The following is a 24,439-nucleotide window of genomic DNA, read 5'->3' as shown; positions in this document are numbered from 1 at the left end:
TGTTAAATGTGAGGTAATGCGTTTTGTAAGATCAAATAAAGATAGGAAATATACAGTAAATGGCAGAACCCTTTAGAGTATTGATAGGCAGAGGGATCTGGGTGTACAGGTACACAGGTCACTGAAAGTGGCAATGCAGATGGAGAAGGTAGTTAAGAAGGCATATGCATGCTTGCCTTCATCAGCCGGAGTATTGAGTTTAAAAATTGGCAAGTCATGTTGTAGCTTTATAGAACCTTAGTGAGGCCACACTTGGAATATAGTGTTCAATTCTGGTCGCAACACTACCGGAAGGATGTGGAGGCTTTGGAGAGGGTACAGAAAAGATTTACCAGGATGTTGCCTGGTATGGAGGGCATTAGCTATGAGGAGAGGTTGGAGAAACTTGGTTTGTTCTCACTGGAAAGGCGGAGGTTGAGAGGCGAGCTGATAGAAGTCAAAAAGATTATGAGGGGCATGGACAGAGTGGATAGTCAGAAACATTTTCCCAGGGTGGAAGAGTCAATTACTAGAGGGCACAGGTTTAAGGGGCAAGGTTTAAAGGAGATGTACGAGGCAAGTTTTTTACAGAGGGTGATGGGTGCCTGGAGCTTGCTGCCAGGGGAGGTAATGGAAGCAGATATGATAGTGACTTGTAAGGGGCGTCTTGACAAATACATGAATAGGATGGGAAAGGAGGGATATGGTCCCCGGAAGGGTAGGGGGTTTTAGTTCAGTCGGGCAGCATGGTCGGTGCAGGCTTGGAGGGACGAAGGGCCTGTTCCTGTGCTGTAATTTTCTTTGTTCTTGTTCTTTGTGATTTTCAAGTTTGTGGCAGAATGGGGCAGCAGGCAGGAAAAATGGCATGGAAGTCACCAGCCCCAAGGGCGACTTTCTCCAATGTATCATTCAGGTCAGAGCTGAAGAAAATGGAAGAGATGGGTCCAAAAACATAACGCAGGCAGGGTGGGCCTAATCAGCAACTTCGGGCAGGATTTTCCAGTCCCCTTGCATCATATCCAGTTGCGGAGATGATCTGCAATTGGCCAGTGGCAGTATCTTCACCCTGCTGATGTCTAAGGTGTTTTGCATGCGCTGCCCCCTCCACTGTTGTTGAATGCACCATTGGGGAGGTGGGAGATCACAAAGAAAATGAGAGGAGCCGGTAGTTCACAAAGAGCATGAGAGGAGCAGGAGCTTACAAGGTGCTTGAGAGAAATCGGGAACTCACAAAGAGCGCAAGAGGACCTGAGAGTTAAAAAAGAGTGCGAGAGGAGGCTGGTGCTCACAATGAGTACAAGAAGAGGTAGGGACTCACAAAGAACATGAAAGGAGCTGGAAGATCACAGAAAGAAGCTGGAGTTCAAAAAGAGTGTGAGTGGAGCCGGGAGTTGACAGAGTGTTGATTTGATTTGATTTATTATTGTCACATGTATTAGCATACAGTGAAAAGGATTGTGTCTCGTGTGCTATACAGACAAAACATACCATTCATAGAGAAGGAAATGAGAGAGTGCAGAATGTAGTGTTACAGTCATAGGTAGGGTGTAGAGAAAGATCAACTTAATGCAAGGTAAGTCCATTCAAAAGTCTGACAGCAGCAGGGAAGAAGCTGTTCTTGAGTCGTTTGGTACGTGACCTCAGACTTTTGTATCTTTTTCCCGACAGAAGAAGGTGGAAGAGAGAATGTCTGGGGTGCGTGGGGTCCTTAATTATGCTGGCTGCTTTGCCGAGGCAGCGGGAAGTGTAGACAGAGTCAGTGGCTGGGTGGCTAGTTTGCGTGATGGATTGGGCTACATTCACGACCTTTTGTAGTTCCTTGAGTGTGAGTGGAGGCAGGATTTCACAGAGAGTATGAGAGGAGTTGGGAGTGCACAGGGAGAACGAGAGGAGCCTGGGGTTAAAAAAGAGCACAAGAGGAGATGGGAGCTTGCAAAGAGTGCGAGAGGAGGCAGAGGTTTAGCAAGAGCGTGAGTGGAGGTGGGAATTCACAGAGAGTGTGAGAGGAGTTGGGAGTTTAAAAAGAGTGTGAGAGGAGGTTATAGCACACAAAGAGCATGGGAAAAGGCAGAAGTTTGCAGAAAGTGCAAGAGGAGCTGGGAGTTCAAATAGAGTGCGAAAGAAGGCAGGAGCTGACAAAGAGCGTGAGTGTAGCGGGAGTTCACAGAGAGTGCAAGAGGAGGCAGGAGTTTAAAAGGTGTGTGAGAGGAGACTGGAGGTCATAAAGAGCACAAGAGGAGGCGAGAGTTGACAAAGAGTGTGAGAGGAGTTGGGAGCTCACACAAAGCGAGAGAGAGGAGGTGAGAGTTCAGAAAGCATGTGAGAGGAGCCAGGTTTACAAAGAGTGTAAGAGGAGCCGGGAGTACACAGGGAACATGAAAGGAGCCAGGAGTTCAAAAAGACCTTGAGACGAGGCGGGAGCTCACAAAGAGCACGAGAGGAGCTGGGAATTTAAACCTATTTGGCAAAGGGAAGGGTCACATACTGACACAGCATCATACAGTAAAACAATCAAGTCAGAGGGAGTGCAGCTGCATTAATTTTTAAGGGAGTAAGGCCAGGCTGGATGGTCTTTACTTTAACGGCAGGAGTATTACAGGTAAAATGGATGAGTTAATGCTGATGATGGAAGTGTGATTTGGTAGCCATCACAGAGACATGATTGAAGGAAGGGCAGCATTGGCAACTCAATATTCCAGGATATAGAATTTTTAGGTGAGACAGAGGAGGAGGTAAAAGAGGAGGAGGCATTCCATTATTAGTTAAAGAGTTACTTACTGCAGTAAGGACAGATATCTTGGCGAGGACATTGAATGAAGCTTTGTGAGTGGAGCTTAAGAATTAAAAAAAGGGGCAGCACATTATTATAGACCCCCAGATAATCAGCGGAATATTGAGGAGCAAATATGTGCTCAATTTGTGGAGGTGTGTAAAACAAGAACAATAGGGTAATTATTTTAGCTAATTTCAACTTTCCAAATATTAACTGGGATATACTTTGTATTAAGGGTTTGGATGGAGTAGATTTCTTGAAATTTGTACAGGAGAACATAAGAACATAAGAAATAGGAGCAGGAGTAGGCCATCTAGCCCCTCGAGCCTGCCCCGCCATTCAATAAGATCATGGCTGATCTGAAGTGGATCAGTTCCACTTACCCACCTGATCCCTATAACCCCTAATTCCCTTACCGATCAGGAATCCATCTATCCATGATTTAAACATATTCAATGAGGTAGCCTCCACCACTTCAGTGGGCAGAGAATTCCAGAGATTCACCACCCTCTGAGAGAAGAAGTTCCTCCTCAACTCTGTCCTAAACTGACCCCCCTTTATTTTGAGGCTGTGCCCTCTCGTTCTAGTTTCCTTTCTAAGTGGAAATAATCTCTCCACCTCTACCCTATCCAGCCCCTTCATTATCTTATAGGTCTCTATAAGATCCCCCCTCAGCCTTCTAAATTCCAATGAGTACAAACCCAATCTGCTCAGTCTCTCCTCATAATCAACACCCCTCATCTCTGGTATCAACCTGGTGAACCTTCTCTGCACTCCCTCCAAGGCCAATATATCCTTCCGCAAATAAGGGGACCAATACTGCACACAGTATTCCAGCTGCGGCCTCACCAATGCCCTGTACAGATGCAGCAAGACATCTCTGCTTTTATGTTCTATCCCCCTTGCGATATAGGCCAACATCCCATTTGCCTTCTTGATCACCTGTTGCACCTAAAAGACTGGGTTTTTGCGTCTCATGCACAAGGACCCCCAGGTCCCTCTGCACAGCAGCATGTTGTAATTTCTTTCCATTTAGATAATAATCCAACTTGCTATTATTTCTTCCAAAGTGAATAACCTCGCATTTGTTAACGTTATACTCCATCTGCCAGATCCTCGCCCACTCACTCAGCCTGTCCAAATCTCTCTGCAGACCTTCTACGCCCTCCACACGATTCACTTTTCCACTTATCCACATTTTAGAACAATATGTGGAGGGTCCAACAAGGGAAGGAGCTCTGCTGCACCTAATTCTGGGGAATGAAGCTGAACAGGTGGTAGAGGTGGTGGTGGGGGAGCATTTTAGTGATAGCGATCACAACATGGTACAATTTAAGCATGTTTTACATAGAACATAAGAACATAAGAACATAAGAACATAAGAAATAGGAGCAGGAGTAGGCCATCTAGCCCCTCGAGCCTGCCCCGCCATTCAATAAGATCATGGCTGATCTGACGTGGATCAGTTCCACTTACCCGCCTGATCCCCATAACCCTTAATTCCCTTACCGATCAGGAATCCATCCATCCGCGCTTTAAACATATTCAGCGAGGTAGCCTCCACCACCTCAGTGGGCAGAGAATTCCAGAGATTCACCACCCTCTGGGAGAAGAAGTTCCTCCTCAACTCTGTCTTAAACCGACCCCCCCTTATTTTGAGGCTGTGTCCTCTAATTTTAACTTCCTAACTAAGTGGAAAGAATCTCTCCGCCTCCACCCTATCCAGCCCCCGCATTATCTTATAAGTCTCCATAAGATCCCCCCTCATCCTTCTAAACTCCAACGAGTAAAAACCCAATCTCCTCAGCCTCTCCTCATAATCCAAACCCCTCATCTCCGGTATCAACCTGGTGAACCTTCTCTGCACTCCCTCCAATGCCAATATATCCTTCCTCATATAAGGGGACCAATACTGCACACAGTATTCCAGCTGCGGCCTCACCAATGCCCTGTACAGGTGCATCAAGACATCCCTGCTTTTATATTCTATCCCCCTCGCAATATAGGCCAACATCCCATTTGCCTTCTTGATCACCTGTTGTACCTGCAGACTGGGCTTTTGCGTCTCATGCACAAGGACCCCCAGGTCCCTTTGCACGGTAGCATGTTTTAATTTGTTTCCCTTGAGATAGTAATCCCATTTGTTATTATTTCCTCCAAAGTGTATAACCTCGCATTTCTCAACGTTATACTCCATTTGCCATATCCTCGCCCACTCACTCAGCCTGTCCAAATCTCTCTGCAGATCTTCTCCGTCCTCCACACGATTCACTTTTCCACTTATCTTTGTGTCGTCTGCAAACTTCGTTACCCTACACTCCGTCCCCTCCTCCAGATCATCTATATAAATGGTAAACAGTTGCGGCCCGAGTACCGATCCCTGCGGCACGCCACTAGTTACCTTCCTCCAACCGGAAAAACACCCATTTATTCCGACTCTTTGCTTCCTGTCGGATAGCCAGTCCCCAATGCACTTTAACACACTACCCCCAACTCCGTGTGCCCTAATCTTCTTCAGCAGCCTTTTATGGGGCACCTTATCAAACGCCTTTTGGAAATCCAAAAACATAGAACAGTACAGCACAGAACAGGCCCTTCGGCCCACGATGTTGTGCCGAGCTTTATCTGAAACCAAGATCAAGCTATCCCACTCCCTATCATCCTGGTGTGCTCCATGTGCCTCTCCAATAACCGCTTAAATGTTCCTAAAGTGTCTGACTCCACTATCACTGCAGGCAGTCCATTCCACACCCCAACCACTCTCTGCGTAAAGAACCTACCTCTGATATCCTTCCTATATCTCCCACCACGAACCCTATAGTTATGCCCCCTTGTAATAGCTCCATCCACCCGAGGAAATAGTCTTTGAACGTTCACTCTATCTATCCCCTTCATCATTTTATAAACCTCTATTAAGTCTCCCCTCAGCCTCCTCCGCTCCAGAGAGAACAGCCCTAGCTCCCTCAACCTTTCCTCATAAGACCTACCCTCCAAACCAGGCAGCATCCTGGTAAATCTCCTCTGCACTCTTTCCAGCGCTTCCACATCCTTCTTATAGTGAGGTGACCAGAACTGCACACAATATTCCAAATGTGGTCTCACCAAGGTCCTGTACAGTTGCAGCATAACCCCACGGCTCTTAAACTCCAACCCCCTGTTAATAAAAGCTAACACACTATAGGCCTTCTTCACAGCTCTATCCACTTGACTGGCAACCTTTAGAGATCTGTGGATTATGGACCCCAAGATCTCTCTGTTCCTCCACAGTCTTCAGAACCCTACCTTTGACCCTGTAATCCACATTTAAATTTGTCCTACCAAAATGAATCACCTCACATTTATCAGGGTTAAACTCCATTTGCCATTTTTCAGCCCAGCTTTGCATCCTATCTATGTCTCTTTGCAGCCTACAACAGCCCTCCACCTCATCCACTACTCCACCAATCTTGGTGTCATCAGCAAATTTACTGATCCACCCTTCAGCCCCCTCCTCTAAGTCATTAATAAAAATCACAAAGAGCAGAGGACCAAGCACTGATCCCTGTGGCACTCTGCTAGCAACCTGCCTCCAGTCAGAAAATTTTCCATCCACCACCACCCTCTGTCTTCGATCAGATAGCCAGTTACCTATCCAATCAGCCAACTTTCCCTCTATCCCACACCTCCTTACTTTCATCATAAGCCCCAAAGTTCACAGAGGAAGAGCTGGGCCATCTGCTGGACGTTGTGCAGAAGAGGAGGAATATTTTCATCCCCCGGAAAAGTGACGAACCAAGGACTGGGCCGGTGGTGAGGCCTGGGAGGCAGTGGGGGACCTTATCAAACGCCTTACTAAAATCCATGTATATGACATCAACTGCCCTACCTTCATCAACACACTTAGTTACCTCCTCAAAAAACTCAATCAAATTTGTGAGGCACAACTTGCCCTTCACGAATGTGTGCTGACTATCCCGGATTAATCCGCATCTTTCTAAATGGTCGTAAATCCCATCCTGAAGGACCTTTTCCATCAATTTACCAACCAGCGAAGTAAGACTAACTGTTTTGGACAAGAAAATAGACAAGTTGCAAAAATAAAGCTTTGAATTGGAGGAGAGTAGACTTTAGTAAAATAAGGCAGGATCTGGCTTAGGTAGACTGGGAACAGCTACTAATGGGGAGCTTAAAAAAACAATTAGGAATGCAAAGAGAGGATATTGGAAATCTCTGGCTGGTAAAAGTAGGGAAAATCCCAAGATATTCTGGAAGTATATCAATGAGAAGAGAATAACCAGGGGAAGAGTAGGGCCCATTATGGACCAAGGGGGCCCTATCATTCTACAATCTAGTTTTCTTACCCTGTTAGTGATTTTTGGCAAACCTCCAGTTGTTCCTGTAAGTGAGGCAGAAGCTGTCCCATAATGTCATCTCCGACACAGCACTGGACAACAGTTGGAATTTCATGAGCTCGTTGCATAATTTTTATCCATGATTTGTCAACATTTTGAAATCGTTTTGCTTCCTAGAGAAAAAAATGTGACCACATCATCAATTAAGTTTTGCAAAGTATGAATTGCACTTATATCAAGGTAATTCGCTGGACAACTTCAGGTCAATTCAGCTTGATTAAAACATTGTGGGCATAATCTTACTGACTTGCCACACCAGTCAATCAGTGTGGTGAACTGGGAAGATAGCATGAGGCCAAAAATCAAATTTGCACCTGGAGTGAATTGGTTTGCTATCTTTCCAATCCCGTTTTACCAGTAAGAATGGTTATTAGCATCACAGCCTATTTGCATCAGATTGCCTACATTTGAAAGTACTTACCAAGTTTGGTACGGCTTGTTCTGCCCTCCCGAATGCTTCCAACCTCGCCAGCGTGCTGTTTCAGCAATAACGGGGACCAGATGCCATGGCCATGTCAGGGGTGGGGAGGGGGCTGGAGGCCATTGAAATCCCCAGTTGGTCAGGGGCATGGTGGGCAGTGCCCATCAAACAGCAGCCACCTGGAAGTGCCCACCTGGCACCCTGGCAGAGCCTGGTTGGGCACTCTAAGTGTGCCGGGGCAGTGCTGAGGGGGTGGAGCCTAAGTAGGGTGGGGCCCAAATGGGGCTAGGGCTATGATGGGAGGGTTATGCACAATGAATAGTGGCTTATTCAGTGGGGGCTTACGCAAGGGGAATTGCCTTGCATGAGGGGGCTGTGCAAGGGGGTGGTCAGGCAAGGGGAGACTTTGCAAGGGGCTAGTCATGCAAGGGGGGAGCTATACTCGGGGGTGATCATTCAATGGGGGGGAGCCGTGCCGAAATGTGTCGCAGAGGGGGTCATGACAGGGGGCATGCCGGAGATCCGGTAGGGTATTTATACAGGGCGGGTCCTGTTGCCCCAATGCCGGTGACCCGTGCTGGTGTGGGGGGAGGGGGTGTTGCTGATGATACGGGTGGGGGGGTCCAATGTCCGTAGGGTAGGTTTGGGAGGAGGTCTCCCAGTGCACTAGCATAAAGTGGTGCCCTGAATAATGGCGCACAAGAGCACTGAAGCCAGCCAATTTCACCGGCATACTTACGCTATGCTCCCCACCCCTCGCCCCTCTGTACCGGCACCAAATCTCCTAGCTGTTTAAGAAATTGACAGAGTGCCGGCAGCTTGCAGTGCTGAGCTTGTCCAAAAGACCGGCGCAGAGGACTCCCATTTTCAAGCTGTTGTGACACTTAGGACATGATATCATCACCTCGTCCTACCCGACATTTGGCGAGGCAACCTGGTAAGATCGAGCGGGGGGCAAAAAATAAGGTTCACACCCAATCTTTCGCTTCCCCTGATCTTTCGGAACTGTTTTGCTGGCAGGGTCCAACTGCCAGGGTGCAGTTGGCACTGCCAGGCTGGCACTACCAGATGGTCAATGCCCAGCCATTTCCCCAAATACTGGGGCTTCAAAGGCATCCATGACCACACGACATGGCCACCACATCTGGTGTCTCTTTGTGGCTGCGCCCAAGGTTCGGAAAATCCCGGGAACAGGGATGATCAGGTCTCAAACCGACTCAGTGGATAGAATTTGCCCCCCAAAAATTCTAAGGGTGCAATCTTATGAAAAAAAGTGCCAAACTAGCAAGAAAATAGGAGTGAATGGCATTGATTTTTTCAAGAATCACACTCTTACAGCACTTAGTGCAATGAAAGAACCACGATGCTCGTCGGAATGGATCCTCCAGGCGCGTGACTCACCCAAAGTAGCTGCAGCTGTATGTTGTGAACAATGGACACACAGGCAGGAAGGTAACAGCCAGAGGAAATGCCCCAAAGTTCACAGAGGAAGAGCTGGGCCATCTGCTGGACGTTGTACAGAAGAGGAGGAATATTTTCATCCCCCGGAAAAGTGACGAACCAAGGACTGGGCCGGTGGTGAGGCCCGGGAGGCAGTGGTGGTGGCAGTCAGTGCCCAGGATTGACCACACATGCTGGAAGAAACTGAATAACCTTCTTCGGGCAGCAAGGTGAGTATCCATCAGTCATCAGTCCGTCTGTTGTGCCTGCAATATCCATGTCGATCCATCCCCTGACACTCCACAGCCTTCCAGCACCTGGCCACCCCTAGTGCCTGTCTCCAATCCCTCCGCGACCCCCATTCCAACCCCTGCCTGTCGAGGCACAGGACTGACAGACGCCACCAACCAACCCTGCTCCAGACACACCTGGGGTGGCAATGGGCTAGTGGTATTATTGCTTGATTATTAATCCAAAAATCAGCTAATATACTGGGGATCCTGTCTCGAATGCTGCCATGGCAGATGGTGGAATTTGAATTCAATAAAAAACATCTCTGGAATTACGAATCTACTGATAACTATGAAACCATTGTAGATTGACGGAAAAATCTATCTGGTTCATTAATGTCCTGCAGGGAAGGAAATCTGCCATCCTTACCTGGTCTCGCCTCGGTGTGACTCCAAAGCCACAGCAATGTGGTTGACTCTCAACTGTGCTTGGGCAAGTAGGGATGGGCAACAACTGCTAGCCAGCCAGCAACGCCCATATCCGACAAATGATTTTAAAAAACCCCGTGCCCTTCAAGCCATCAGGTTTTCAATCCCCTCTTCTATCACCAGAGGAGAAGATGGCCCATAAGCACTGAGAGCAAGAGAAACCAACCTATGAATCCTCACTCCCTTTGAGGGGAGAGCACTTGATCTGATGGCGGAGTATGAGGAGAGGAACACAAGTGATAGGTCGGCGTGTGACATGGAAGTGAGCATCCGCGAAACCTTCATTCATGACACATCTCAAGTAAGTGGCTTGCTGTACAGATCCTTAAGAGTCATAGAGTCATAGTGGTTTACAGCATTGTCATAGGCTTTTTGGTCCAACGTGTCCCTGCCACCCAGTTTTTACCACTAATCTAATCCAATTTGTCCGTGTTTGGACCATATCCCTCTATATCCATCTTACCCATGTAACTGTCTAAATGTTTTCTAAAAGATAAAATTGTATCCACCTCTACTACTGCCTCTGGCAGCTCGTTCCACACACTCACCACCTCTGTGTGAAAAAACTGCCCCTCTAGACCCTTTTGTACCTCTCTCCTCTCACTTCAAACCTATGCCCTCTAGTTTTAGAGTCCCCTGCCTTTGGGAAAAGATGTTGACTATCCAGCTGATCTATGCCCCTCATTATTTTATAGACCTCTATAAGATCACCCCTAAGTCTCCTACGCTCCAGGGAAAAAAGTTCCAGTCTATCCAGCCTTTCCTTATAACTCAAACCATCAAGTCCCGGTAGCATCCTAGTAAATCTTTTTTGCATTCTTTCTCGTTTAATAATATCCTTTCTATAACCCACATTCACCTGATGAAGGAGCAGCACTCCGAAAGCTCATGATTTCAAATAAACCTGTTGGACTTTAACCTGGTGTTGTGAGACTTCTTACTTTCTATGATAGGGTGACCAGAAATGTAGAGAGTATTCCAAGTGTGGCCTGACTAACGTCTTGTCCAACTTGAACAAGACATCCCAACTCCTGTCTTCAATGTTCTGACCAATGAAACCAAGCATGGCGAATGAGGGTGGCACAGTAATTAGCTGCCTCACAGCACTAGGGACCCAGGTTCGATTCCTGGCTTCGGCCATTGCCTCTGCGGAGTCTGCATGTTTTCCCCGTGTTAGCGTGGGTCTCCTCCTGATGCTCTGGCTTTTTCCCACAGTCCGAAAGACATGCTGGTTGGGTGCATCGGCCATGCTAAATTCTCCCTCAGTGTAACCCGAACAGGCGTCGCAGTGTGGCGACTAGGGGATTCTCACAGTAACTTAATTGCAGTGTTAATGTAAGCCTACTTGTGACTAATAAATAATAAATAAACTTTAAAGAATGCCATCTTCATTACCCTGTCCACCTGTGGCTCCGCTTTCAATGAGCTATAAACCTGTACCCCTAGATCTCTTTGTTCTATAACTCTCCCCAACATCCTACCATTAACTGAATAAGTCTTTTCCCGTTTTGATAGACTAAAAATGCATCACCTCGCATTTATCTAAATTAAACTCCATCTGCCGTTCGTCAGCCCACTGGCCCAATTGATCAAGATCCCGTTGCAATCCTGGATAACCTTCACTGTCCATGATGTCACCAATCTTGGTGTCATCTGCAAACTTACTAACCATGCCTTCTAAATTCTCATCCAAAGCATTAATATAAATGACAAATAACAGTGGACACAGCACCAATCCCTGAGGCACACCACTGGTCACAGGCCTCCAGTTTGGAAAAGAACCCTCTACAACTGCACTCTGTCTTCTGTCACCAAGCCAATTTATGTATCCAATTGGCTTCTTGGTCTTTGTTTCAAGATTGTTCAGATGGGTCACCGATATCGCCGCAGACCCCTTGCGCCTGGCTCGTGGCTCGGTCTGACTCAGCGGCGAGAGGCGGTCAGGTGCACTGAGGGCAGTCCACCCGAGTCAACACGCCGAGAGCACAGTGAGCCCATCCACTCACAAAGCCATGTCAGTCCTTGCCTCTCTAAATGCCTGTAGATCCTGTCTCTCAGAATGCCTTCTAACAACTTACTCACTACAGATGTAAGACTCACCAGCCTGTAGTTCTCCAGCTTTTCCCTGCATCCTTGTTGCTCCTTTGCACTGAACATTGTATCCTTTGCTGCAGGAGACACCCCTGATGCACCTGGACTGTCTGGCATCGCCACACCCGCCCCCCCCCCCCCCCCCCCCCCCCCCACACCCCCACCCCCCACACCCCCTCCACCTCCCCGCTGCTCCTGCTGAGACATCCCACGGTAGTCCAGAGGAAACCTTGAAGGAAGGCCCCGAGGAAACATCTAAGGACAGCACCAGTCAATCAACACAGGCTTCCACCATACAATCCACCAGCATAGATACTAGCACCATGGTGGGACAAGTTAGTGATGAGGTTTCTGGGTCACTGTCCGAAGCCTCAGGCACGCGGACGTCTGCATGAGGCAGGGAATCAGCTGGCCCCAAGCCTGGTGCCAGGCCACTAGGATCAGTTCTCCCTGAGCTGCTGGAGAGCCGAGGAATGCATGGAGTGCTGTTAGCAACACTGCAGCAACTGCAAGACTGTTTAGAGGAGTCTCACAGACTGCAATTGCAGGAGATATTGCCAGCATTGCGTGGTACCCAAGTGTCAATCACAAGGGGGCACAGGTTCAAGGTGAGGGGAAGAATTTAAGGGAGATGAGCGGGGGAGGTTTTTCATGCGGAGAGTGGTGGGTGCCTGGAATGTGCTGCTAGAGGAGGTGGAGGAAACAGGCACATTTGCAAAATTTGAGAGGCATCTGAATGGGTACATGAATAAAGTTTAAAGATTTTTAAAAAGTTTATTTATTAGTGCCACAAGTAGGCTTATATTAACACTGCAATGAAGTTACGGTGAAAATCGCCAAGTCGTCCCACATCGTCGGCACCTGTTTGGGTTCACTGAGGTAGAATTTAACATGGCCAATGCACTTCACCAGCATGTCTGGATAAATGCGAAGTGATGCATTTTGGAAGAAATAATGTAGGGAGGAGTTATACAATAAATGGCAGAGTCATCAGGAGTATAGAAACACAGAGGGACCTAGGTGTGCAAGTCCACAAATCTTTGAAGGTGGCAACACAGGTGGAGAAGGTGGTGAGGAAGGCATATGGTATGCTTGCCTTTATAGGACGGGGTATAGAGTATAAAAGCTGGAGTCTGATGATGCAGCTGTATAGAACGCTGGTTAGGCCACATTTGGAGTACTGTGTCCAGTTCTGGTCGCCGCACTACCAGAAGGACGTGGAGGCATTGGAGAGAGTGCAGAGAAGGTTTACCAGGATGTTGCCTGGTATGGAGAGTCTTAGCTATGAGGAGAGATTGGGTAGACTGGGGTTGTTCTCCCTGGAAAGACGGAGAATGAGGGGAGATCTAATAGAGGTATACAAGATTATGAAGGGTATAGATAGGGTGAACAGTGGGAAGCTTTTTCCCAGGTCGGAGGTGACGATCACGAGGGGTCACGGGCTCAAGCTGAGAGGGGCGAAGTATAACTCAGACATCAGAGGGACGTTTTTTACACAGAGGGTGGTGGGGGCCTGGAATGCGCAGCCTGGGAATGGAGGGATACAAACGATTGGTCTAGTTGGACCAAGGAGCGGCACAGGCTTGGAGGGCCGAAGGGCCTGTTTCCTGTGCTGTACTGTTCTTTGTTCTTTTGTTCTTTGTCTTTTGGACTGTGGGAGGAAATCAGAGCACCCGGAGGAAACCCACGCAGACACTGGGAGAATGTGCAAACTGCACAGTCAGTGACCCACACTGGGAATCGAGCCTGGGACTCTGGCGCTGTGAGGCACTGTGCCACCATGCACAGGGAGGGACTCAGTAAGGGCAGAAGGTTTTTTTTTAGTTTAGTTCAGGCATCATGATCAGCACGGGCTTGGAGGGCCGAAGGGCCTGTTCCTGTGCTATACCTTTTTTTGTTCTTTGTTCTTGAAGCCCCCCTTCCTGTCACTAATGCATCTCATGGGCAGCAGAGTGATCAGGATGTCATGGCTACATCCGTGACACCAGAAATTCGAACAGAGCCCTCCAGGGCCCAACCCTCCAGGGGATACCCATCAAGGGCATCACAGGCCATGGGGCACAGAATGCTTGTATCCACCTCTGATGTGCATCCTGGGGAGGGGGGTTGTGCTATGGTATGTGTATTTGTCTCTCAAGGGATGTCTGTAACTGACCATACCCAGAGTGGCTCAGAGCATCACTCTGTGCAGGAGAGGCCCTTCGGTACACTGAGTATGCGATCCCCTTTTCCAGCACCTGTGCCAGACTCCTGACTGGCATGGGACATCAAATGCTCATCCCAAACTGTCCCAAAAGAAGGTGCCCTGTAGGCCCACTGTGACACAACCTGGCATCCCCAGCACCCACAGGATCCTGGGACCGCACCCCACCTCCCCAACCAACCCTCCAACCCCACCCTCCAGGACATTGCACCGGACAGTGGTGCCCCCAGCTCTCACTCTGACATGTTCCCAGATGCCAATGTGCGGTCAGAGAACAGGTAGCAGTCAGCCTTGTATGGTACCAGAGCAACATCACAGCATGCCGCATATGAGTCATCATTGCCTTCCTGCCTGGACCAGTCACTCGCTAACACGGCCAACTGAAGCCCATCACCATGATATTATGTCAATGGGACCCATGGCGGGTGGTGTGGACAAGGGTTGGGGGATGGAGGGGGTTGTGTTTGAAGGCTCTGAGGGGAGGGGGTGGAGGTTGAAGGTAGTGGATGCCCCTAAGTCAGAGAACCTTGTGTCGATGGGGGCCTCCCTCGTGACCCTGCCCTGCCTGACACTTGCTGCCGCATGTCCTCCATCCCACAGTTGCTCCTCAGCCTCCTCTTCCTCACATCCTCATAGGCGCCCTCTTAGTTCAGGGTATTCGCCTGCTTACCCTCCTCCTCTCCAGGAAGTCTACCCGCCACTACGCCAGGTTGTGGATCACACAGCAGACCACCACAATGCGGGATACCCTCACAGGGCTGTTATGGAGGGTGCCCATCAGAGTGGTCCAGGCAACGAAACGCATCTTCAGGAGCCTGATGCACTGCTCAACAATGAACCAGCGTGGGCCTCATTGTAATGGCTCTCCACATTGGGCTCTGGCCTCTGCGCAGGCATCATCAGCCAAACACTTAGCGGGTAGCCCTTGACCCCACAAGCCATCCTAGCAACCTGGGCTGGTGCTCAAAGATCTTGGGGATGTCAGAATTCCACAAATGAAGATATCATTCATGCTCCCTGGGTGGCATGCACACATGTGCATGATGTTCATTCTGTGCTCACAACCCAGCTGAACATTCAGGGAGTGGAACCCAAGAACAAAGAACAAGAACAAAGAACAATACAGCACAGGAACAGGCCCTTCGGCCTTCCAAGCCTGCGCCGCTCCCTGGTCCAAGCTAGACCATCCTTTTGTATCCCTCCATTCCCACTCCGTTCATGTGGCTATCTAGATAAGTCTTAAACATTCCCAGTGTGTCCGCCTCCACCACCTTGACCGGCAGCGCATTCCAGGCCCCCACCACCCTCTGTATAAAATACGTCCTTCTGATATCCGTGTTAAACCTCCCCCCCCCTCACCTTGAACCTATCACCCCTCGCGAACGTAACCACCGACCTGGGAAAAAGCTTCCCAGCGTTCACCCTATCTATGCCTTTCATAATTTTATACACTTCTATTAGGTCACCCCTCATCCTCCGTCTTTCCAGTGAGAACAACCTCAGTTTACCCAATCTCTCCTCAGAACTAAGCCCCTCCATACCAGGCAACATCCTGGTAAACCTCCTCTGCACTCTCTCTGAAGCCTCCACGTCCTTCGGGTAGTGTGACGACCAGAACTGGACGCAGTATTCCAAATGCGACCGAACCAACGTTCTATACAACTGCAACATCAGACCCCAACTTTTATACTCTATGCCCCGTCCTATAAAGGCAAGCATGCCATATGCCTTCTTCACCACCTTCTCCACCTGTGACGTCACCTTCAAGGATCTGTGGACTTGCACACCCAGGTCCCTCTGCGTATCTACACCCTTTATGGTTCTGCCATTTATCGTATAGCTCCCCCCTACGTTAGTTCTACCAAAATGCATCACTTCGCATTTATCAGGATTGAACTCCATCTGCCATTTCTTTGTCCAAATTTCCAGCCTATCTATATCCTTCTGTAGCCTCTGACAATGTTCCTCACTATCTGCAAGTCCAGCCATTTTCCTGTCGTCCGCAAACTTACTGATCACCCCAGTTACACCTTCTTCCAGATCGTTTATATAAATCACAAACAGCAGAGGTCCCAATACAGAGCCCTGCGGAACACCATTAGTCACAGGCATCCAGCCGGTAAAAGACCCTTCCACTACCACCCTCATTGTTCCACAGGACCAGGCTGAGGAGAAGGCAGTTGGTTTGTTCACTACATTTATTTATTTATTTTAAGTTAAAATTGTGTAAAAAATCGGAGGTTTTTTTTAAAAACAGGAAGTGGGCCCAGCAGGAGTCTGGGAAGGTTTTTGGAGGGTTTAAAAGTAGGCCGCACTTTTGAGCGGGCAGCGTCGTTAGCGGGCAGCAGAGTGAGCAGGAGGCAGAGTGAAAGCAGTAGGGCTTTGGCTCACAGGGCTTGGGCTGAAAGGGCGAGCAGGGGTGAGTTAATTCATTTTTTGCTGTTTCTACCTGGTACTGGCAAGGTATCTAGAGGGGATGGGTGTGAAGGCAGTGCAATGTTCCTCTTGCACTATGTTCGAGGTGAGGGACGACGACAGTGTCCCTGCTGATTATACCTGTGAGAAGTGCATCCATCTGCAGCTCCTCCAAAACCGTGTAAGGGAACTGGAGCTGGAGTTGGAGGAACTTAGGATCATTAGGGATGCAGAGATGGCCATAGACAGAAGCTTCAGGGATACAGTTACTCCGAGGAATGAAAATAGATGGGTGACGGTGAGAGGGGCTGGGAAGAAGCAGTCGGTGCAGGGATCCCCTGTGGTCGTTCCCCTTAGCAATAAGTATTCCGCTTTGGATACGGTTGAGGGGGACGACATACCAGTGGTGAGCCGCAGTGAGAGGATCTCCGGCACTGAGTCCGTCCCTGTGGCTCAGGAGGGTAAGGAGGAGAGCGGGAGGGCAATAGTTATTGGGGACTCGTTAGTTAGAGGGATAGATAGGAGGTTCTGTGGCAGCAAAAGAGACTCACGGATGGTTTGTTGCCTACCGGATGCCAGGGTCCGTGACGTCTCGGACCGTGTTTTCCGGATTCTTAAGGGGGAGGGGAAACGGTCACAAGTCGTGGTACACATTGGTACCAACGACATAGGTAAGAGAAGGGACGGGGATTGAAAACAGGAATTTCGGGAGCTGGGCTGGAAGCTGAGAGCAAAGACAACACATGTGGTCATCTCTGGTACGCTACCGGTGCCACGTGATAGCGAGTTGAGGAACAGGGAGAGAGTGCACTTAAACATGTGGTTGCAGGGATGGTGCAGGAGGGAGGGTTTCAGATACGTGGATAATTGGAACACGTTCTGGGGAAGGTGGGACCTCTACAAACAGGACGGGGTGCACCTGAACCAGAGGGGCACCAATATCCTCGGAGGGAAATTTGCTACGGCTCTTCAGGGGGATTTAAACTAATTTGTCAGGGGAGTGGGAAAAGGAGTTGTAGTCCGGAAGTCAGTGTTGAGGGTGGTGAGATATTGGGGAAGGTATCAAGGTCAAGGGTGGGTACCGGTAGACAGGAAGATGGGTTGAAGTGTGTCTACTTCAATGCAAGGAGCATCCGGAACAAGGTGGATGAACTTGGGGCGTGGATTGCTACTTGGGACTACGATGTTGTGGCCATTACGGAGACGTGGGTAGAACAAGGACAGGAATGGTTGTTGGACGTTCCGGGGTATAGATGTTTCAGTAAGTGTAGGGAAGCTGGTAAAAGAGGTGGAGGAGTAGCATTGTTAATCAAGGATAGTTTAACGGCTGCGGAAAAGCACTTTGAGGGGGATATGCACACTGAGGTAATATGGGCTGCAGTTAGAAACAGGAAAGGAGCGGTCACGTTGCTAGGAGTTTACTATAGGCCCCCAAATAGTAATAGAGATGTGGAGGAAGAAATTGCTAAGCAGATTATGGATACGTGTGGGGGTCACAGGGTAGTTGTCATGGGGGACTTTAACTTTCCAAATATTGATTGGAACCTTTGTAGATCGAATAGTTTGGATGGGGCACTTTTTGTGCAGTGTGTGCAGGAGGGTTTCCTGACACAATATGTGGATAGGCCGACAAGGGGTGAGGCCACATTGGATTTGGTACTGGGAAATGAACCGGGCCAAGTGTTAGATTTGGTTGTGGGAGAGAACTTTGGAGATAGTGACCACAATTCGGTGTCTTTTGTTATTGCAATGGAGAGGGATAGGGCCGGACGGCAGGGCAAGGCTTACAATTGGGGGAGAGGTAATTATGATGCGATTAGGCAAGAATTAGGGGGCATAAGATGGGAACAGAAACTGTCAGGGAAAGGCACTGATGAAAAGTGGAACTTTTTCAAGGAACAAATACTGGGTGTCCTTGATAGGTATGTCCCTGTCAGGCAGGGAGGAAATGGCCGAGTGAGGGAACCGTGGTTCACAAAAGAGGTGGAATGTCTTGTGAAAAGGAAGAGGGAAGCTTATGTAGGGATGAGGAAACAAGGTTCAGATGGCTCGATTGAGGGTTACAAGTTAGCAAGGAATGAGCTGAAAAAGGGGCTGAGGAGAGCTAGGAGGGGACATGAGAAGTCCTTGGCGGGTCGGATCAAGGAAAACCCCAAGGCTTTTTACTCTTATGTGAGGAATAAAAGAATGACCAGGGTGAGGTTAGGGCCGGTCAAGGACAGTGGTGGGAACTTGTGTATGGAATCAGTAGAGATAGGCGAGGTGATGAATGAATACTTTTCTTCAGTGTTCACCAAGGAGAGGGGCCATGTTTTTCAGGAAGAGAAGGTGTTACAGGCTAATAGGCTGGAGGAAATAGATGTTCGGAGGGAGGATGTATTGGCAGTTTTGAATAAACTGAAGGTCGATAAGTCCCCTGGGCCTGATGAAATGTATCCTAGGATTCTTTGGGAGGCGAGGGATGAGATTGCAGTGCCTTTGGCTTTGATCTTTGGGTCCTCGCTGTCCACGGGGTTGGTGCCAGAGGGCTGGAGAGTGGCGAATGTTGTTCCTCTGTTTAAGAAAGGGAATAGAAATGACCCTGGTAATTATAGACCGGTTAGTCTGACTTCGGTGGTTGGTAAATTGATGGAAAAGGTCCTTAGGGATGGGATTTATGACCATTTAGAAAGATGCGGATTAATCCGGGATAGTCAGCACGGATTTGTGAAGGGCAAATCGTGCCTCACAAATTTGATAGAATTTTTTGAGGAGGTAACTAGGTGTGTTGATGAAGGTAGGGCGGTTGATGTCATATACATGGATTTTAGTAAGGCGTTTGATAAGGTCCCCCATGGTCGGCTTATGATGAAAGTAAGGAGGTGTGGGATAGAGGGAAAGTTGGCCGATTGGATAGGTAACTGGCTATCTGATCGAAGACAGAGGGTGGTGGTGGATGGAAAATTTTCGGACTGGAGGCAGGTTGCTAGCGGAGTGCCGCAGGGATCGGTGCTTGGTCCTCTGCTCTTTGTGATTTTTATTAATGACTTAGAGGAGGGGGCTGAAGGGTGGATCAGTAAATTTGCTGATGACACCAAGATTGGTGGAGTAGTGGATGAGGTGGAGGGCTGTTGTAGGCTGCAAAGAGACATAGATAGGATGCAAAGCTGGGCTGAAAAATGGCAAATGGAGTTTAACCCTGATAAATGTGAGGTGATTCATTTTGGTAGGACTAATTTAAATGTGGATTACAGGGTCAAAGGTAGGGTTCTGAAGACTGTGGAGGAACAGAGAGATCTTGGGGTCCATATCCACAGATCTCTAAAGGTTGCCACTCAAGTGGATAGAGCTGTGAAGAGGCATATAGTGTGTTAGCTTTTATTAACAGGGGGTTGGAGTTTAAGAGCCGTGGGGTTATGCTACAACTGTACAGGACCTTGGTGAGACCGCATTTGGAATATTGCGTGCAGTTCTGGTCACCTCACTATAAGAAGGATGTGGAAGCGCTGGAAAGAGTGCAGAGGAGATTTACCAGGATGCTGCCTGGTTTGGAGTGTCGGTCTTATGAGGAAAGGTTGAGGGAGCTGGGGCTGTTCTCTCTGGAGCGGAGGAGATTGAGGGGAGACTTAATAGAGGTTTATAAAATGATGAAGGGGATAGATCGAGTGAACGTTCAAAGACTATTTCCTCGGGTGGATGGAGCTATTACAAGGGGGCATAACTATAGGGTTCATGGTGGGAGATACAGGAAGGATATCAGAGGTAGGTTCTTCACGCAGAGAGTGGTTGGGGTGTGGAATGGACTGCCTGCAGTGATAGTGGAGTCAGACACTTTAGGAACATTTAAGCGGTTATTGGATAGGCACATGGAGCACACCAGGATGGTAGGGAGTGGGATAGCTTGATCTTGGTTTCAGATGAAGGTCGGCACAACATCGTGGGCCGAAGGGCCTGTTCTGTGCTGTAATGTTCTATGTTCTATGTTCTATGTCTTCTGTGACCAAGCCACTTCTCCACCCATCTAGCCACCTCCCCCTTTATCCCATGAGATCCAACCTTTTGCACCAGCCTACCATGAGGCACTTTGTCAAACGCTTTACTAAAGTCCATATAGACGACATCCACGGCCCTTCCCTCGTCAACCATTCTAGTCACTTCTTCAAAAAACTCCACCAGGTTAGTGAGGCATGACCTCCCTCTCACAAAACCATGCTGGCTATCATGAATGAGTTTATTCCTTTCTAAATGCGCATACATCCTATCTCTAAGAATCCTCTCCAACAACTTCCCTACCACGGACGTCAAGCTCACCGACCTATAATTTCCCGGGTTATCCTTCCTACCCTTCTTAAAACCCCTTTCTGTTCATGAATCATGGTGCCTGATGTTTTGGGGACCGCAGGGTGGCATTTGTGCAATTGATAGCCCATGCAAGTTCGGCATGCTGACAATGGTGACAAAGCCTGCAGCCCAGGTTTCCTGCTGGGCCTGGCCCACATTGATATTGATGTACTGGCCTGCCCAGATGAACAGGGTTTCCAGTGGAAAAGGCAGTGATAATAAGGTCTGTGGCAGTGAGAGGTGGTTAAGTGCATCTGCATTTGATATCCATGTTCCTGACCTATGCTGGATGTATGTTACCAGCAACAAGACCAATCTCAGCATGTTGGCCAAGGCAATAGACGGCACCGACTTATCCTCCTGGAAAAGTCCCAACAATGGCTTATGGTCTGACACAATGGTGAAGCCACTAGCTTTCGGAACAGGCTGTCCCTTCGTCAGGTGGGTGGGAGATTCCAGAACTCCCACCCACCTGACGAAGGGACAGCCTGTTCCGAAAGCTAGTGGCTTGTGCTACCAAATAAACCTGTTGGACCTTAACCTGGTGTTGTTAGACTTCTTACTGTGTTTACCCCAGTCCAACGCCAGCATCTCCACACAATGGTGAAGTGCCATCCGTAGATGTACTGGTGACATTTCTTCACAACAGAGATGACTGTTAGGCTTTGTTTAATCAATTTATGAGTACATTTTCTCGGCATCTGATAAAGTTTTTGAAGCAAACGCAATTGGCCTCTCCATGCCATCTACCATTCTATATATAGAAACCCTACAGTGCAGAAGGAGGCCATTCGGCCCATCGTGTCTGCACCGACCACAATCCCACCCAGGCCCTACCCCCACATATTTACCCGCTAATCCCTCTAACCTACGCATCCCAGGACTCTAAGGGGCAATTTTTTTAACCTGGCCAATCAACCTAACCCGCACATCTTTGGACTGTGGGAGGAAACCGGAGCACCCGGAGGAAACCCACGCAGACACGAGGAGAATGTGCAAACTCCACACAGACAGTGACCCGAGCCGAGAATCGAACCCGGGACCCTGGAGCTGTGAAGCAGCAGTGCTAACCACTGTGCTACCGTGCCGCCCCGTGCTATGGGATGGAACTACTCCAATTCCATATGGCAAAGCTCATAAGTTACTATTAAAGGCTTGCTTGGGTCAAAGTGCATGAGAAATTTTGCCCTGTACATCAAGGTCTAGGTCATTAACATATATCAGGAATAGCATGTCCTACCATCAATCCCTGGGGCACTCCTTCCTTCAGTCTGATAAACATCCATTAACATCTACTCTGTTTCTTGTCACTCAGCCAATTCTGTTTCCATGTTGCCATTATAACTTTTATTCCATGTGCTCTAACTTTGCTCACAAGTCAGAAGTGCATCACTTTATCAAATGCTGAACATCCCTTGGGTGGCTGCATTTCTGGAGTTTATTCCAAGGCAGTGTGTCATCACCTCACACTCTAAGGGAAAAGGGAAAAGGGTAGAGGCCTGACATATTCTGTACTCTGAAAACGCAGTCACTATTCTACTGGGCCCTGGATTTATTTGCTCAGCAGTCAGCTCAATAGCTGGTGAGCGACCAATTCTCAGATCCTGATCTCCCCGGCTTCATCACGGATGCCTGGTCCTTGCTATTGCAAAGCAATTGTGACTCTTGCCAACGTGACATCACGCCAACAAGGGGGGAAGCAGCTGTGCGGGATCATGTACATCCGTTTAAATCTATGTTCACCAGCTTCACTCCCAAAAAAGGCATGAAGCTGTTCTTGCTGACAAAATAGGGCCAGGAGATTGGTGTCAGGCGCAAATTTGATTTTTAGCATCCCATGCAATCTTACCGGCTTGTCACGCCCATTGATAGAACATAGAACATAGAACAGTACAGCACAGAACAGGCCCTTCGGCCCACGATGTTGTGCCGACCTTCATCTGAAACCAAGATCAAGCTATCCCACTCCCTATCATCCTGGTCTGCTCCATGTGCCTATCCAATAACCGCTTAAATGTTCCTAAAGTGTCTGACTCCACTATCACTGCAGGCAGTCCATTCCACACCCCAACCACTCTCTGCGTGAAGAACCTACCTCTGATATCCTTCCTATATCTCCCACCACGAACCCTATAGTTATGCCCCCTTGTAATAGCTCCATCCACCCGAGGAAATAGTCTTTGAACATTCACTCTATCTATCCCCTTCATCATTTTATAAACCTCTATTAAGTCTCCCCTCAGCCTCCTCCGCTCCAGAGAGAACAGCCCTAGCTCCCTCAACCTTTCCTCATAAGACCTACCCTCCAAACCAGGCAGCATCCTGGTAAATCTCCTCTGCACTCTTTCCAGCGCTTCCACATCCTTCTTATAGTGAGGTGACCAGAACTGCACACAATATTCCAAATGTGGTCTCACCAAGGTCCTGTACAGTTGCAGCATAACCCCACGGCTCTTAAACTCCAACCCCCTGTTAATAAAAGCTAACACACTATAGGCCTTCTTCACAGCTCTACCCACTTGAGTGGCAACCTTTAGAGATCTGTGGATATGGACCCCAAGATCTCTCTGTTCCTCCACAGTCTTCAGAATCCTACCTTAGACCCTGTAATCCACATTTAAATTAGTCCTACCAAAATGAATCATCTCACATTTATCCGGGTTAAACTCCATTTGCCATTTTTCAGCCCAGCTTTGCATCCTATCTATGTCTCTTTGCAGCCTACAACAGCCCTCCACCTCATCCACTACTCCACCAATCTTGGTGTCATCAGCAAATTTACTGATCCACCCTTCAGCCCCCTCCTCTAAGTCATTAATAAAAATCACAAAGAGCAGAGGACCAAGCACTGATCCCTGTGGCACTCCGCTAGCAACCTGCCTCCAATCCGAAAATTTTCCATCGACCACCACCCTCTGTCTTCGATCAGACAGCCAGTTACCTATCCAATCGGCCAACTTTCCCTCTATCCCACACCTCCTCACTTTCATCATAAGCCGACCATGGGGGTCCTTATCAAACGCCTTACTAAAATCCATGTATATGACATCAACTGCCCTACCTTCATCAACACACTTAATTACCTCCTCAAAAAATTCTATCAAATTTGTGAGGCACGACTTGCCCTTCACAAATCCGTGCTGACTATCCCGGATTAATCCGCATCTTTCTAAATGGTCATAAATCCCATCCCCAAGGACCTTTTCCATCAATTTACCAACCACCGAAGTAAGACTAACCGGTCTATAATTACCAGGGTCATTTCTATTCCCTTTCTTAAACAGAGGAACAACATTCGCCATTCTCCAGTCCTCTGGCACTATCCCCGTGGACAGCGAGGACCCAAAGATCAAAGCCAAAGGCTCTGCAATCTCATCCCTTGCCTCCCAAAGAATCCTAGGATACATTTCATCAGGTCCAGGGGACTTATCGACCTTCAGTTTATTCAAAACTGCCAGGACATCCTCCCTCCGAACATCTATTTCCTCCAGCCTATTAGCCTGTAACACCTTCTCTTCCTCAAAAACATGGCCCCTCTCCTTGGTGAACACTGAAGAAAAGTATTCATTCATCACCTCGCCTATCTCTACTGACTCCATACACATGTTCCCACTACTGTCCTTGACCGGCCCTAACCTCACCCTGGTCATTCTTTTATTCCACCGCTCATGACATCAAAGTTGGTGT

At 48.4% G+C, this 24,439-nt stretch overlaps 1 protein-coding gene across 1 annotated transcript in view; it reads right to left on the bottom strand.

The window, feature by feature from the left end:
- LOC144493944 (dynein axonemal heavy chain 8-like) overlaps positions 1–24,439 on the bottom strand; it is a 1,661,706-nt gene that overhangs the window by 700,233 nt on the left and 937,034 nt on the right. Inside the window, exon 43 of the mRNA XM_078213521.1 lies at positions 7,093–7,256. Coding sequence (XP_078069647.1) covers positions 7,093–7,256 — 164 coding nt within the window. The remainder of the gene's footprint in view (positions 1–7,092; positions 7,257–24,439) is intronic.

The sequence above is a fragment of the Mustelus asterias genome, chromosome 5, assembly GCF_964213995.1.
Source record: "Mustelus asterias chromosome 5, sMusAst1.hap1.1, whole genome shotgun sequence".
Lineage (NCBI taxonomy): Eukaryota > Metazoa > Chordata > Chondrichthyes > Carcharhiniformes > Triakidae > Mustelus > Mustelus asterias.
Note: the sequence above shows the minus strand (reverse complement) of the source record. Positions and strands in the feature narration are given on the sequence as shown.